General features: G+C 38.2%; 1 protein-coding gene across 2 annotated transcripts; it reads left to right on the top strand.

The window, feature by feature from the left end:
• The first annotated feature begins 330 nt into the window (after window positions 1–330).
• Window positions 331–13,639, top strand: Dlg5 (MAGUK family member discs large 5). 2 transcript variants are annotated; one of them, XM_089852504.1, is made up of 16 exons: window positions 331–492; window positions 979–1,917; window positions 2,053–2,405; window positions 2,468–2,595; window positions 2,672–2,951; window positions 3,018–3,219; window positions 3,278–5,156; window positions 5,229–5,497; window positions 5,570–5,885; window positions 5,946–6,250; window positions 6,336–6,549; window positions 6,656–6,897; window positions 6,965–7,227; window positions 8,490–8,599; window positions 8,712–8,821; window positions 9,407–13,639. In XM_089852504.1, the coding sequence occupies exons 2-16, from the start codon at window positions 999–1,001 to the stop codon at window positions 9,511–9,513; spliced, it is 5,697 nt and encodes a 1,898-aa protein (XP_089708630.1). In that variant the 5' UTR covers window positions 331–492; window positions 979–998; the 3' UTR covers window positions 9,514–13,639. The 2 variants fall into 2 exon arrangements, with proteins under 2 accessions (XP_089708630.1, XP_089708629.1); XM_089852503.1 differs by having other exon boundaries at window positions 8,709–8,821.
• Window positions 13,640–14,186: the final 547 nt, after the last annotated feature.

Below are 14,186 nucleotides of genomic sequence, written 5' to 3'. Positions count from 1 at the left end.
TAAAGTTTACGCTTTATGGTTCACTGATATCAAATTTTTACGTTTTTATTTCTTAAGCTGATTTGAAAACGTTGTTTTTCGTTTCGTGATTAGTCAACCTAACCTGAACATAGTTCAATGATTTTTCCATAGGAGTACCTTATTCCACATCACCGCCAGCTGGAACTGTAGAAAACAAATTCAATTCGGTTTTCTAGTTCACGACAACTTATCCTGACAGTCTAATTCCTGTTTGTTATAAGGTTACGAGAATATTGTAGACATTGAATGGTGCTGTCAGGTTGAATTGGGAATGGGAAATATCGCGTTTTGCGCTAGTTCCCTCTAGCGGTAGATTACTTCAAATAGTGTGCAGTTTTCCGTGAAGTTGGTCGTTTTTTATTTGTGTCTCTCTTTCTTGATTGTGAATGTTAATTTGTTTCGCATTTTGTAATAATGAGGCCTTTGTTCGAAGTGTTGCGCTTTTATTCATATTTTAAGCAACAGTAACACGTAAGTAAAGTTTAATATTGGTTTTTTTTAATAAAATAAGATAATGGTGAAGTTAGACTAGAGTTCTTATTAAGCCAAGGCTTGATGTATAATGATGATTTTTGATAAACATTTTCCGCCCTCCCTTTACGGATAATCCGGGCCGCTACGTGATATATTAAAACTTAATTATTGAGTTTTATAAATTTGTTTTAAAAGTGTTTGATTGGTAGAAATGATTTTGATGTTTGTGTCGGACTTAGTCACGTAGCTAAGTTAGAAGTTAGCTAAGAGTAAGACTAAGGAGAGACAAGTAGTCGTCTAACTGTCAAGTAGTTTAAAAAGCCAGTTAACTCAGTTGAATCATGGGTCGTGAGATTGGTGACTCATGTGCCTCTTGGATTCCTTGCCTACCTTAAAAATTTAACCTTAAAGCGTTAACTAATATGGAAAAGTGTTGAAAATGTATTTATTGATGATATGGGGGTTACAATGGCTATTTCACAGCCAACATTAGGAAGAACAAAATGGGTGAAAACATGGGCGGAGGTGGTGGGGAAGCGGCGACCCACCAAATGTACCTTACCACCGCCCGTAAATATGAAGCGCTAAAAGAGGAGTACGAAAACCTTCACAAACGTTATGGAGATTTAATGTCAACGCACAGTGCCACAGTTTCTCAGTTAGAAGTGACGCAGGAAGAGCTAACGTGTTTGAGAAAGAGATACGATGAAGTGGTTCATGAATTGAAGACTGCTATTAGGGAAAGGAATGGTTTGCAGCAACAATGCACAGCGGCCATTCGTCAATGGGATAATGCTCTGAGGGAAAGAAATGAAGCTAAAGAACAACTTTCCAAAGTTCAACAGCAGAGGGATGAGGCCATGAAGGAAATAACCCAGGCAATGGCTTTTCGAATTAAAGCCACGAAAGATATTAGTAGATTGACGGAAGAACGTAACGCTACTTGCAAAGAGTATAATCTTGTAATGTCTGAGAGAGATACCGTTCACAAGGAGATTGAAAGGTTGCAGGAGGAACTTACGAGTGCTCAACAAAAACTTAAAGCCTCTGAAGGTCTCAAGAAAGCCACTTTTGAAGAAGTTGAGAGTTTGCGTCGTGAAGTTACTGCTGTGCTTCAAGACCGAGATCACGCTATCAAAGAATGTAATGATTTGAGGGAAAAGTATGGAGATTTTGTTACTGGACGGGAAGACAACAGAGAATGGGGCATTAGTGGAGGTAAAGGAGAACAGAGGCAATGGGGGGAAAAGACGAATGACACGAGGAAGGAAAGAAATTTATCACAACTCAGTGGTAGTTGGGAACCCATGCCTTCCAAACATACTAAGAATCAATGCCAAAGAATGGATGATTTGGATCAAGCTAACAGGGAAATTGAATCTTTAAGGAGGCAATTTGATAGGCTACAAGCTGAGCTTACTGGTAAGGTTTCGTCAGTACTACGCTACATCCGTGTAATTGCGCTTAACAATTGCTTACTGTCATAAGCATTGTTTGGTTGTGTCATTTGATACTTTGGGATGTGTTAAGGTAAAATATCTATGTACCCAATTTCAGAAGCTCACCAAGAAGCTGAAGTCTGCAAACGCAGACGCGATTGGGCTTTCAGTGAAAGAGATAAGATAGTATTAGAAAGAGAAAGTATACGTACCCTTTGTGACAAACTACGTCGTGAAAGAGATAGGGCCGTTAGTGATTTAGCGGAAGCTTTAAGAGACTCTGATGATATTAAGAGACAGCGAAACGAGTCTAACAAAGAGCTCAAAGAATTAAGAGAAAAAATGGAAGCGCACCTCGAGAAGGAATCTCGTATTAAGCAGCTCAATTCAGTTGGCAATAATTATAGTAGAGATTCGGCTATTGATGCTGATCTACAAGAATTTGATGTGGAAACTCTAGACGTTACATTGGTACTCTTAACTTGTAGAATTAGAAAAATCCAGTTGTATATAATGAATTGCCATTCTTATAGAGAGAATTTGACATTCAAAATCCTGGTTTTGAAATAGCAGGGGGTAAAGGTGATCCTCTATTTTCTAATGATAATTCATTTTACGTCAGCAATATTCAAAAGGGTAGCGTAGCGCATGGGCGTCTAAAGTACGATTACGTTTTTATTTTGAAGATTTTCCTTTGCGCTTGTATAGATTTGTTAAAAGCAAATGTTATTTGACAGGCTGAGTGATTGCATTTTAAAAATAAACTCTGTTGACGTGACCAACATGGATAGAAAGAACATGATAGAGTTATTTCGAGCTAGTAGCAGTACATTAAACTTAGTTGTGAAACGCAGAAAGTTGATTCCCTGTCGCGGAGTCAATACTGTTAACTTGCAGTTGGGAAGCGGGCGTCCATCTGGATTGGGCATTGAATCCGGGGTATTTGTTAGCTCTTTGTTACCTGGATCACCAGCTGCTCAAGATGGAACAATTTCTATCGGAGATAGATTGCTCTCTGTATGTTAACACTGTCTTACTTCTCGGATTTTTTTTTTTTTTTTAACTTAGGGTTTTCACTTTTAGATCAATGGAAAATCGTTGGAATCATTGTCTAATGCTCAATCTTTGCTAGAATCAGGCAGCGCATCACTTTTAACGCTAACCTTTATCAAATATGGGTCTCACAGTGTTAGTAATTCTCCACCTAGCTCATCTTGTTCTAGCGGCAATAATTTGATCGAGAAAGTGGACCATGACAAAACGCAGAATGGAAGCGCGGAAAATGGTAACAGGTTGACCTCGGTTAAACAGCTAGGCTCGAGTAATAATTTTTTATTCAACAGACAATTCGAAACCAGAGAGACATTCTTCAAAGACGAATGGACCAGAGTCTCAAAACAAAATTTTAATTTCGAGCAGTGTTCAAACTGAAGACTTGTGCCTTTATTCGCCAGTTAAGAATATTCCATACAGTGTCGTCTCGCCATCTTCAATCCGCAGCAAGCTTTCGTCGTCATCCTCATCTCAAGAAAGGGCGCCATTATCGAGGGATTCTCCGAGTTCGCAGCCCACTTTGCTCGACAGGGCTTATAATAAGATTTTTGGTGGTGAAAGGAGACAGCTGAAGGAAAGGAAGTCGCACATTTCTTCTCCAGCCACCGTCCACCATCAACGAGATGATTATGACCCTATCGCTGACTTTGAGTCAGTGATTGACTATCACAGTAGAACCTTGACCAAACCTCCTAAAAGTTCCAAGAAGAAGCAGGTCTTGGAACCCAACAGTGGTACTTGGCCTAAATATAGAGGAGCTCAATTTCAGTTCGCGGAAGTGGGCACAGTGGCGTCTTTGCAACCTCATAAGAGGAAGGAAAGAAAATCGTTGGCGTCTTTCTCAAAACACGCCAGTATGTATGAGAAGAAGAGTGATCCTCATGGTAATTGTGGCAGCAGTGATCAGTGTTCTCTCATGCCTCCAAGAAGTCGAGAAAGAATCCCCATGTTTGTTTCAAACCATCCTCACAATGTTTCTTCCAAAGATCGATCCACTATTGGTGGTGCTCAGTTAATGCCACCAACACCGGGAATACGCAGTTCGAGTTCCGGATCCTCTTCCTATACATCCCCCGATTGTGTCAGCCCTCAGAAATCTGTCCCTGGTTATCGCAGTAGTGATCAGCTAGCTAACGAACCTCATTTACACTACTCGTCTACGGCTAGTCCTGATAGCTGCTTAGATTATTCGGTGGTTTCAGCCCATAGAGACAAAGATGTTTTGGAGTATTACAAGAACAGAAATAGGCAGAGGCCTAAATCGGCTCATTACGTGTTGTCAGACAGCGAGTGTATGAGCTCCTTGGAGTCTTCCCTTTCTTCGCGCTACTGCAAACCTATCGGTTCACCAACTTACGATCAGATGACTTATAGCGCTCTAGATGCTCAAGCTGACCGAATTATGATCAGTCGCAATTCGGAAATTCCGTATCAAACATCTGTTACGACGTCTTCGCTTTCCCCTGGCAATTATCTTCGCAGCAACTTGCCGTTTTACCCAGTCGCGGGTGGACAAAGAGTTACGCACTCGCACATTCATCACCCAAACATGTGTGGTTCTCACTCTCGAGGAGTAGCGGTTCCCTTGATGAATTCAGTTCGTTACGCTTCGCCCCCGACGCTTTCAATTTTTACATCCAGAAGCGGAGACTCTTTGCTTAGTGGTTCTACCGCGGAGTCAGCCTCGGTCGACACCAGATCGTACAATTCTCGTCTGGGCTCAAATGGTAGACATAGCATGAAAGATAGTGGTCGTTATAGTTTCACGCCCTCCCCTTCACCATGCCCTTCGCAGTATAGCTACTCGGGTCCCTCGCCGACCCAGAGTATCGATATGGCGCACTTTCACCCAATTGCGGCTGCTTCACAAACTCCCAAAAGATTAGTTCCATCTTCGCATCCGCACGTTCACGCCGCTTTCAGAGTGGAAGATCATTACTCACCTCCACCAGTTTACGATGGTTTGTCCACTTTTCCCAAGCGCAGTCAAAGAATCAGGATACCTTCCAATCCCAGCGTCGCTTCCAAGTCCTCAGGTGGGAAAGTCTCGACTAGCTCCATCGAAAAGTCTTTCGTCTCTGAACGTAGCAGTCCCATGCCCGCTTTTACCATCGAGTGGCTTAGCGCTGATGGTACTCATCCAATTGCCACGGATTATAGGGGCAAAAAGTAAGCCCTTAGTAACAAACCTTAACCTTCATAAAGTTCCGCGCTTAAGGAAACCGTATTATTTACGCGCAGACCTGATCCAGGAGATATTAGAAATATCTACATTGAGAAGAGCTCAGAACCATTGGGTATTCAAATTTGCTCCAGTAAAGTTGTCGGCGGTATTTTTGTGGCATCCGTGACTGAGAATAGCCTAGCGGCGCAAGTCGGTTTGCAAGTTGGTGACCAACTCTTAGAAGTGTGTGGCATCAACATGCGCAGCGCTACTTACACGCTCGCTGCAAATGTTTTAAGGCAATGCGGTGACAACATCACTATGCTTGTACAATACAGCCCAGACAGTATGTTTGGCTTTGGCCTTTGATGATTATTAATGCGAATCATGTTTGGTAATTGTAATATTTTTTGCAAAGCTCCACTGAGTCTCCCTGACAGTTGTCAATTGAATGAGTACCAAGAATCAGTTGCCATGGAAACTAGTACATCCAGCGACGAAGATGATGATGATGACGATGAAGACGACGATGATGAAGAAGAATCCCCTTTACAAACACCCGCCGCGTCTCCCAAACCTACTTCCCACTCTTCTCCTTTAGGCAAAAGCTCGCCTTCTTCGGCACCACCTCCTCCGGCACCTCTTAGGAAAGAAGATGTTGAGCAACTTTCAGTGGAAGATATATCCAGCTCAGCAACATCAACTCTTACCAAACAAAAAGTTTCTAATCACGGGTAAATAAATTTAATTTTTCCCTCACTTTTGGTGAGATGTTGACAATGAATCCGTAACAGATTGGAGAAAAACAATTGTCGGAAAAATGGGAATTCATGCAACGCTGAAGAACCCAGACTCGTCGTCTTAAAGAAGACCACGTCTAATCTGGGCATCAGTTTGTTAGGAGGTAACGCTGTAGGAATTTTCATCCATTCGTTGCAAGAAGATTCACCCGCAGCTGGCCAAAATGGACTTAGACCTGGTGATCAGATTCTAGAGTACAATGATATAGATTTGAGGCAAGCCACGGCTGAAGAAGCCGCCTACGAGTTAGCCAAACCAACTGATAAGATAACTGTCCTAGCCCAGTATAACGTTGACAGTAAGTGTCAGTCTGTAGCTTGGCAAAACAGCTTTTTGCGAAAAAAAAAGAAAGAAAGAAAAAACCCCCAAACCCTTTTTTTCAGAGTACAATGAAATCCAAGATCAACCCGGTGATTCATTCTATATAAAAACGCTCTTTGATCGACCCAGTCACGATGGTTCTCTGGCTTTTCACAAAGACGATGTACTCTTTGTGGATAATACCATGTTTAACGGTGTACCCGGTCTCTGGAGAGCCTGGCTGGTTGATCAAGAGGGTCAAAAGGTCAAATGCGGATACATACCTAGCAAATATAAGTAAGAAACCACACGTGTTTGTTAGGTAGATTGGGGAAGCGCGCTTTTTTACTTAGAAGAGTTGTTAGTTAATGGAACCATTACTGAGGAATGGTACACCATTTAGGATGGAGGAAGAACTCTTAATGAAGAGAAGTCTCGGGGAATTAGAAGTTGATGGTGCTAGACGAGGCGCCACTTCAGCCCGACGAAGTTTCTTCCGGCGGAAAAAACATCAGAGAAATAATTCCAGAGACAGCAAAGAGTTGGCTTCTTTCAGTGATGTTTCAATCAACAGTTGTAGTGATTCCGGAACATTGGGAGAAGAATTGTTACCATTAACGTACCAACGAGTGGAACGACTAGACAGTGAGTAAATTAATACGCCGGTGTTTTATTGCCAATTATTAAATTTCCGGGGTTTTTTGGTTTATAGCAAATAGAGGAATGTCTTGCGGATCTTTCGAAGAACTTATGGTAAGACCAGTCATTTTAGTTGGACCTTTAATGGAAGTGGTTGTTGACAAACTCGAACAAGAATTCCCCCAAATGTTTCGACGCTGCATACCCGAAATAATGCGTGGTTCCCAACAAATGATGGAACGTGGATTGCAAGAAAACAAGTTTATAGATTATAGAAGAAAGGGAAATAATTTTGAGTGTATTACTGTCGCCGCAGTCAAGGAAATTGGCAGGAAAGTAAGTTGATCAAACGACTAAGCTTACTGTACTCGCCAATTTTTTTTACTTAAAGATGTTGTCTGTATGAATGGTCACGTTTATAATTACATAAAACTCTGTTTTTTTTTTTTTTTGTTTCTTTTTCTTTAAGTGATAATCCTTATTTAATGTTTGTGGCTCCTCCTTTGAGTTTGCTTGAAAAGGCATTAAGCAATCTGGAATTTCGTGAAAATTCCTTATATTACGCGCAATTCAGAGATTACATAAAGTATTATGCTTGAAACTCTAGATTAGTGTTATACATATAGATTACACGGCGCGCGCGTGTAGGTTTCGCAGCGTCTACAACGACCCCTTGGCTGAGCACTGCTTTACCAGGCTTTACTAACATTGATAGAACTTGGGTATTAATTTGATGCTTTGAGAAACGCCAGCTTCGACTGTTATATTTTTGTTACTATGACTGAGCTAAGCTAAGTTTTCAAGGCAGTTTAAAACAAACTGATAAAAAACAGTGGTGTGCGAGTCCCGTTTTTTCGGTTTCGAGCCGAGTCCGAGTATCGAAACTAATTTCTTATCGAGTATCGAGCCGAGTCTCAAAAATACTTTCGAGTATCGAGTATTGAGATAGGTCAAATTTTGTTTGTTCTTTTGAGTAATTATCGAGTCTCAAATATTGACTTGTCGAGCAGCAATTTTGTAAATTTCTTGAAAATAACGAAGATGTTCAATTATCTAATATCGAACTAGTTCAAAAAGATTGTTAGTGATCAATTAAACATTGAACAGGTGATTTTCAAAATAAATGCTCATGAACTCATCGTCTGCTATAGTTATAAGCCTCGGATTCGAGTATTTGTCGAGTATTTAAGATGTTAAAAAGCTACTCGAATCTTTCTCGAGTATCTCAATGTGTTGTTATCGAGTATCGAGTCGAGTACTTGGCTCGATACTCGAACCGAGTACTCGAACTTAACGAGTACTCGCACACCCCTGATAAAAAATCAGTTTATAGAGGTATGTCTCAAATTTAAAGTTAGTATAAAGCGAAACAAAAAATATTATTTTACTGGGATATTGGACAGGGAAGATAACTTTAAAGGACGTTGAAAGCAAAATAAAAAATATTTTGTAGGATTGAAACTTGAAAAAGTGCTTATGACATGAGCGAGAGTGTTAACGTTGTGGCTTTGTTGTAGACTTGACCATGTTGTGATGATTTGCAATTTGGCCTTTCATATTAAATATTTACTTAAGTTAGTAAATTTAAAATTAAACAGAACATCCACGCCCTTCTGGATGTTTGTCTGTCAACCATTGATCATTTGAACCGATGCCAGATATTTCCTATTGTGATTTTCTTAAAATTTCGAACTACAAAACAAATAAGGTAATATTCTAAACAACTTCGCTAGAGTTTAAATGTTAACCCCGTCGCTAGGTTTTTTTTTTTAAATTTCTAATGTCAACCCCTTATTATATTTTCCATTTGTATCAAGCAGGGAAGTAAAGGACTCGCGCTACCTTACTGAAAAACTAACAACGAAAGCCGCTAAAGAAATGTACGAGCACGCTTTGAAAATTGAAAGCGAATATAAACCTATCATAAATGGTGAGTCGGCGGGTTCTTAACACCCATTATGGAAATGTAGTTCTGATAGGTTGCCACAGTAACTGGGAAAGTCGGGGTTTTGAAAGTGGGCGGGAATATGTGGTATTTTTAAAATGAGTGGCCTGGAAAAGTGAGGTAGTTTTGGAAATGGGCGGGAAAAGTGAGGTATTTTTGGAAATGGGCGGGGAATGTGCCGTATTTTGGAAATTGGCGGGAAATGTGCCGTATTCTGGTAAAGGGCGGGAAATGTGCCGTATTCTGGTAAAGGGCGGGAAATGTGCCATATTCTGGTAAACGGCGGGAAATGTGCCGTATTCTGGTAAAGGGCGGGAAATGCGCCGTATTCTGGTAAAGGGCGTGAAAAGTGATGTATAAGTCTATAGTAATAGTCTTTTTCAATCGAAAAAAATAAAGTGGAAATTAATATTGGTAAAACGACTTCAGAGGAACAAGTTATACCTGGTAAGTAAGGGAAATTTAAAAAATGAAAGCTGTGGCAACCCTTATAGTTAGTGTTTACACAAGTTACTGAGATACTTATTTCAAAATCGTAAAAAAAAAAAACGTGTAAATTGTTGTTAACAGTAACAATCCCGGGATCAAACTTGACGTACATGTGCACTCAAGTTAAAAGATGTGTTGAGGAACAACAGAGTAAGACTCTTTGGGTACCATGCAGTACTGCTTTTTGAAAAAAAATAATACTGCAGACTGTTAAAATGCCAAAAAAGAAAAAATTAAAACCGGTATCAGTCCAATTTTTTTCTATCGCATCTAAAAATCGTAATATATACAAGAGAAGACAAAAAAATCTCAATTAACTTTTCTATACTAAAATAATGTCTAGTTTTTCTTGTAATTGGTAAAATAGCTTTTGGGAAGCGAGTAGTATTTTTTGTGCTAGGTACTGTTGTTAGAAACATCTATTGAAGTATTTAAATCCCACTTTTAAATGGCATAGTAGTCCATTGACTTGTCGAGGAACTAAAATTATTGGGGTTTTTGAATTGCGAAATACTGGTCCTAATGAGTTGCTTTTTTTCCTCGAGAGACTTTGGACTACCCAAGTTTTCATCGTGATGTTTTGGTTCATTACGGTGGGTAATAGTTTTACGCTATTTTTCCATGAACATGCGCGGTTGCGCTTTGCAGTTTGTTTAAATTACGAAACGCGAATAATTGATTTCTTTAGAGATTTAATACGTTTAGAAAAACTTGTGGTTGTTTTCGAAAAAGGTTATGAAATAATATTTCAAATTGGATCACTATGCGTCCAACTACAATATTAAAGAAGATACGGAAACCCTACGGAGATCGTGACGTAATGTTGTGTAGGGACTTAAACTGGTCATCCGCTGCATTGAGAGGCCTAACGCGTAATTGGCCTTATTCCTGATCAACGCCACCGAGGCGTAGCGGCGACTTTTGGAACTATAATAATACGGTAGCCAATTACAGGTCGCGCTGGAGTCGATGTACTCTGATGGAGATCTGTTATTTTCTATGTTTTGATAATTACCGCTTCAACTTCAAAAAACATGTTTTAACTAATTATTATTAACCTAATAATCTCCAAATAGACCAAAATCGAATGAAAACTTACTCCGAAAGTCTTATTTCATAATATTAGACAGAATAAGAAAGGTAAAATCAACATTTAATACTTTTGAAACCATATCACTTGTTAAGCCTTGGCTATTCACATGATTCAGAAAGATCAACAAAACATAGAAAATAATAGTCCATCGACTCCACCGCCACCTGTAATTGGCTACCGTATTATTATAGTTCCAAAAGTCGCCGCTACGCCTCGGTGGCGTTGATCAGGAATAAGGCCAATTGTATATTGCTTATATCTTCTTTAATATTGTAGGTGGGTGCGTGGTTTCGATTTAATATATTCATTATTTTATATTCTCTATCAAATAAAATAGTGAAACTTTGAGCCTATTCTTACGTGCAAGTCTGTTTCCCGCAAATGTCTAGAAATGTTCCGCGCTGTGACAGGATCATTTAGAATTTTATATAAATTTCCTAAAAACTTCTTAGTCTTCCTTCCCATCAGTTATATTTTCTAAAAAAATAGGTAAATCTGGAATGAAAAATTGCACGCATTATTCAAAATAACGATCATGACTTAATTATAACGTTAAATTAATTGTAGATTAATGAGAATAATTCGAATTTTTATATTCCTTATTTATGAAACAACAATCCTATTTACGCGTCGCTTTTGTTACCTAAGTCAGCTTTTTTTTTTTAACAAACAAAAAAAGAAATAGAATAATTATTTAAGTAATTATTACCTTCACGGCTTATTAATAATAATAATTAGCCTAAGTATTGAAACTTCGTTTTTATGAGAAAAAAATTGTAAATTATTTATGATGGAGGAAAGACAAACAAAAAAAAATAATAAATCGAGGAAAAATAGGCTAATTTTTGGTCAAATATACGCAAAGAGAGACAAAATATATTATTTTATTTGTAAATAATTTTACCAGCCGGCAGTGAGCGTGAAAAAAAAAAAAAAAAAACATTGTAGTCGCAAGTATATAATCATTTATCGAGAGTATTAGCTCCCTTCCCCCCCCTCAATCCTAATAATAACCCCCCCCCCCCCCAAAAAATCCCTATAGTTTGTATATTTGTAAATTGATAAAAGTTTTAAGCAAAATAATAACAAAGAAGTTTAAAAATATTTTATTGTTCGTGATATGATTAGTTGGAAGTAGAAAATAGCGGCAAAAATTAAGGATTTCGCCAGAACCCTAACCCTTCCCCCTTTGCCCCCCCCCATTTGCTGTTAAAAAGAATTTATCAAATTAATTAAATTAATCTCTCCCAAATTTTAGATTTATTCCTAATTAAATAAAAGGGATTTAGTGGCAGTTTTGTGTGAGGACGCCATACCCGTTTTATACCATACCACCTGACCGATTGGATCGATGTTTAGTTCAGGCCAAAATAACAAGCGCGCTTATTGAATCCCTTTAAATGTTGAGGAGCCCAGTGTTAAGTATTAACTTCAAAATCCCTTTACCTTTTTGCTCGCTAGAAAATGTTTCTATAATTATTCCCATGTTAAATCGTTAAGGCATTAGTTAAAACACCCGGTAACTTAAGTTTTATTTGGTTTTATTGTTTTTGAGACTAAATGTGAACATTAAAGGGTTCCGCGAGTTACTTAGCGATGATGGTAAAATACTTTCAGTGGTTTGCATGCAGTGAAGACAGGGAGAGAGGGAGAAGCCGCCTAATGCTAACAGAACTCGTATCTAGCGGGAAGGGGTTGAAAACGGGGGTATGAAATACTATGTTCTCTCTCTCTCTCTACCTTGGGTCATTCGGTGGATCATTGAGCATGCGCGAAGTGACATCACGAATAGTCGCTACATGAGATAAAAACTTTGGATTTTGCGCAGTAGAGCTCGCGGTGGCCCGGGCGATACTACCCCCGCCCCGTTGGCTGGGAAATTTACTTCCCCCACCCAAAAGAGAGACACCTCGCGCTATTCACGCGGCATCTCCCTCTCTCCCTGGTGAAGATAGCGCTATTGCACGCTTCTCTGTCCGAAGTTTCGAGAACCGTAAGCAGGGATGATAGGCCTATGAAAAGGGGTGTGCGAGTGATTTGTGGAACCCTTTAAACAAGTTGTATCTATGTGATGTTCATACTTAGGACAAAACCAAATAATAATATATCATAAGTGAATAAATAATTAGCTCCTTATTTATTTTACTTATGATATACTTATTTCTGTTAATTGTAGTTAAAACCCAGCTAGTATTAAATTAGTTAACAAAAAGAGAAAAATGGTTACAAAGTCATTTTTTAGTAGTAGTTAGAGAATTAAATGTTAGTTAGCGTATTATATAAATAGAAAAAAAAATACATAATTTTTAAAAAAAACTTAAAAATAACTTAGATTTATCGGTGCTGTGGTTTACGTTTCCTAAGTCTGAAATGTTAACTTCTTTGTCAGAAAAAACTAATAATCTGTTTTGCATTTTCGAAAAGTCCGTGGAAACAGAAAAATATGCCAATCTTGCGTTGTGACGATTTTTTTATATAAATATATATTTCTAATTAATTTTTTTTTTTCACAGTATTTAACTTTCTTTTTTTTTTACAAACTTAAAAGACAAATAAAGAGAAACTTAACTGTCGCGGCTATTATAGAAAAAGAAGTACTAAAACGTTCAAAATACAGAATAATAATATTATTTTTACCGAATATAAGACCAAAAAACACAGAATTAAAAAAAAAGAAATCATATTTTGAAAGGCAACAGTGTATAATAATTAACTTCACGAAGAAATGTGCAATTTTTGCGAGAGTTTTCGGCTTTTTAAGATATTTACAAAAAGAGATATTTAAATAATAAACGTCGTGTAGAGAGTTTAAAAGCGCGAAGATTTGAAAGCGAATTTTTGGATGAAGGAAGATATTAGCAAAGTGCAGAGTGCGCTCTAGATTTGAAAACTAATACGCTAAGCCTAAATGTTTTGAATGAAAACCTTTTTTTTTTTTTTGGTCTTATTTAAAAAGAAGAACTTAATAGTTAAGAAAATAGTATTACATAAAAACAAATGGCTGTGAATCTGTTAAAAACTTATATAAAAGTACTTCGCCTCCCCCCCCTACCCTTCCCTATACTTCTTAAAACAAATTACAATTAGATTTTTAAAAAAGTATGAAATGGCTAAAAAAAACCAACAATTTTTTACCGCATTTTATACTATTCGTGTATCACCTAAAAATCCTGTTTTTCAAAATATTAAAAATTCTTTAAAATTAATTAATTAAATTCAAATTGTGAACTTTTATTTTTAAGGTAAGCCAATATTGAATTTTAAAATTAAACAATTAACAAAATATCTTCATTCCAATGGAATTCAATAGAGCTATCTCAAAAGCCTTAGTGTAACGTAACTCATGCTATTTCCCCATAGAACCAAAAAGGTACCAAACATGGCCGCCCCTGCCATAGCTAAGCCCGTGACGTTTTATCAGAGAGAATTTAGAAGGGGAGTGGAGGACGTAACTCATACTATTTCCCCATAGAACCAAAAAGGTACCAAACATGGCCGCCCCTGCCATAGCTAAGCCCGTGACGTTTTATCAGAGAGAATTTAGAAGGGGTGGTTTGGAATGTAGCGCAACGTCGTCTGCTAAACGTTATCTAGGTAGGTCAATTTCCGGTATGGTGCGTTTGTAACAGAGAAATTTTAGAACACGTGACCGGAAACTCGCCTACCCCAAAAAGCTCAACGCGACATCTTGTTTGGGCGTCATCACGTTTAATAGAGTCAAAGGGGGGCCTTCCACTCCCCTTCTAAATTCTCTCTGGTTTTATCGAA

The sequence above is a fragment of the Phalangium opilio genome, unplaced genomic scaffold (assembly GCF_054372755.1).
Source record: "Phalangium opilio isolate 3A_F unplaced genomic scaffold, DU_Popi_V2 ptg000113l_1, whole genome shotgun sequence".
Lineage (NCBI taxonomy): Eukaryota > Metazoa > Arthropoda > Arachnida > Opiliones > Phalangiidae > Phalangium > Phalangium opilio.
Note: the sequence above shows the minus strand (reverse complement) of the source record. Positions and strands in the feature narration are given on the sequence as shown.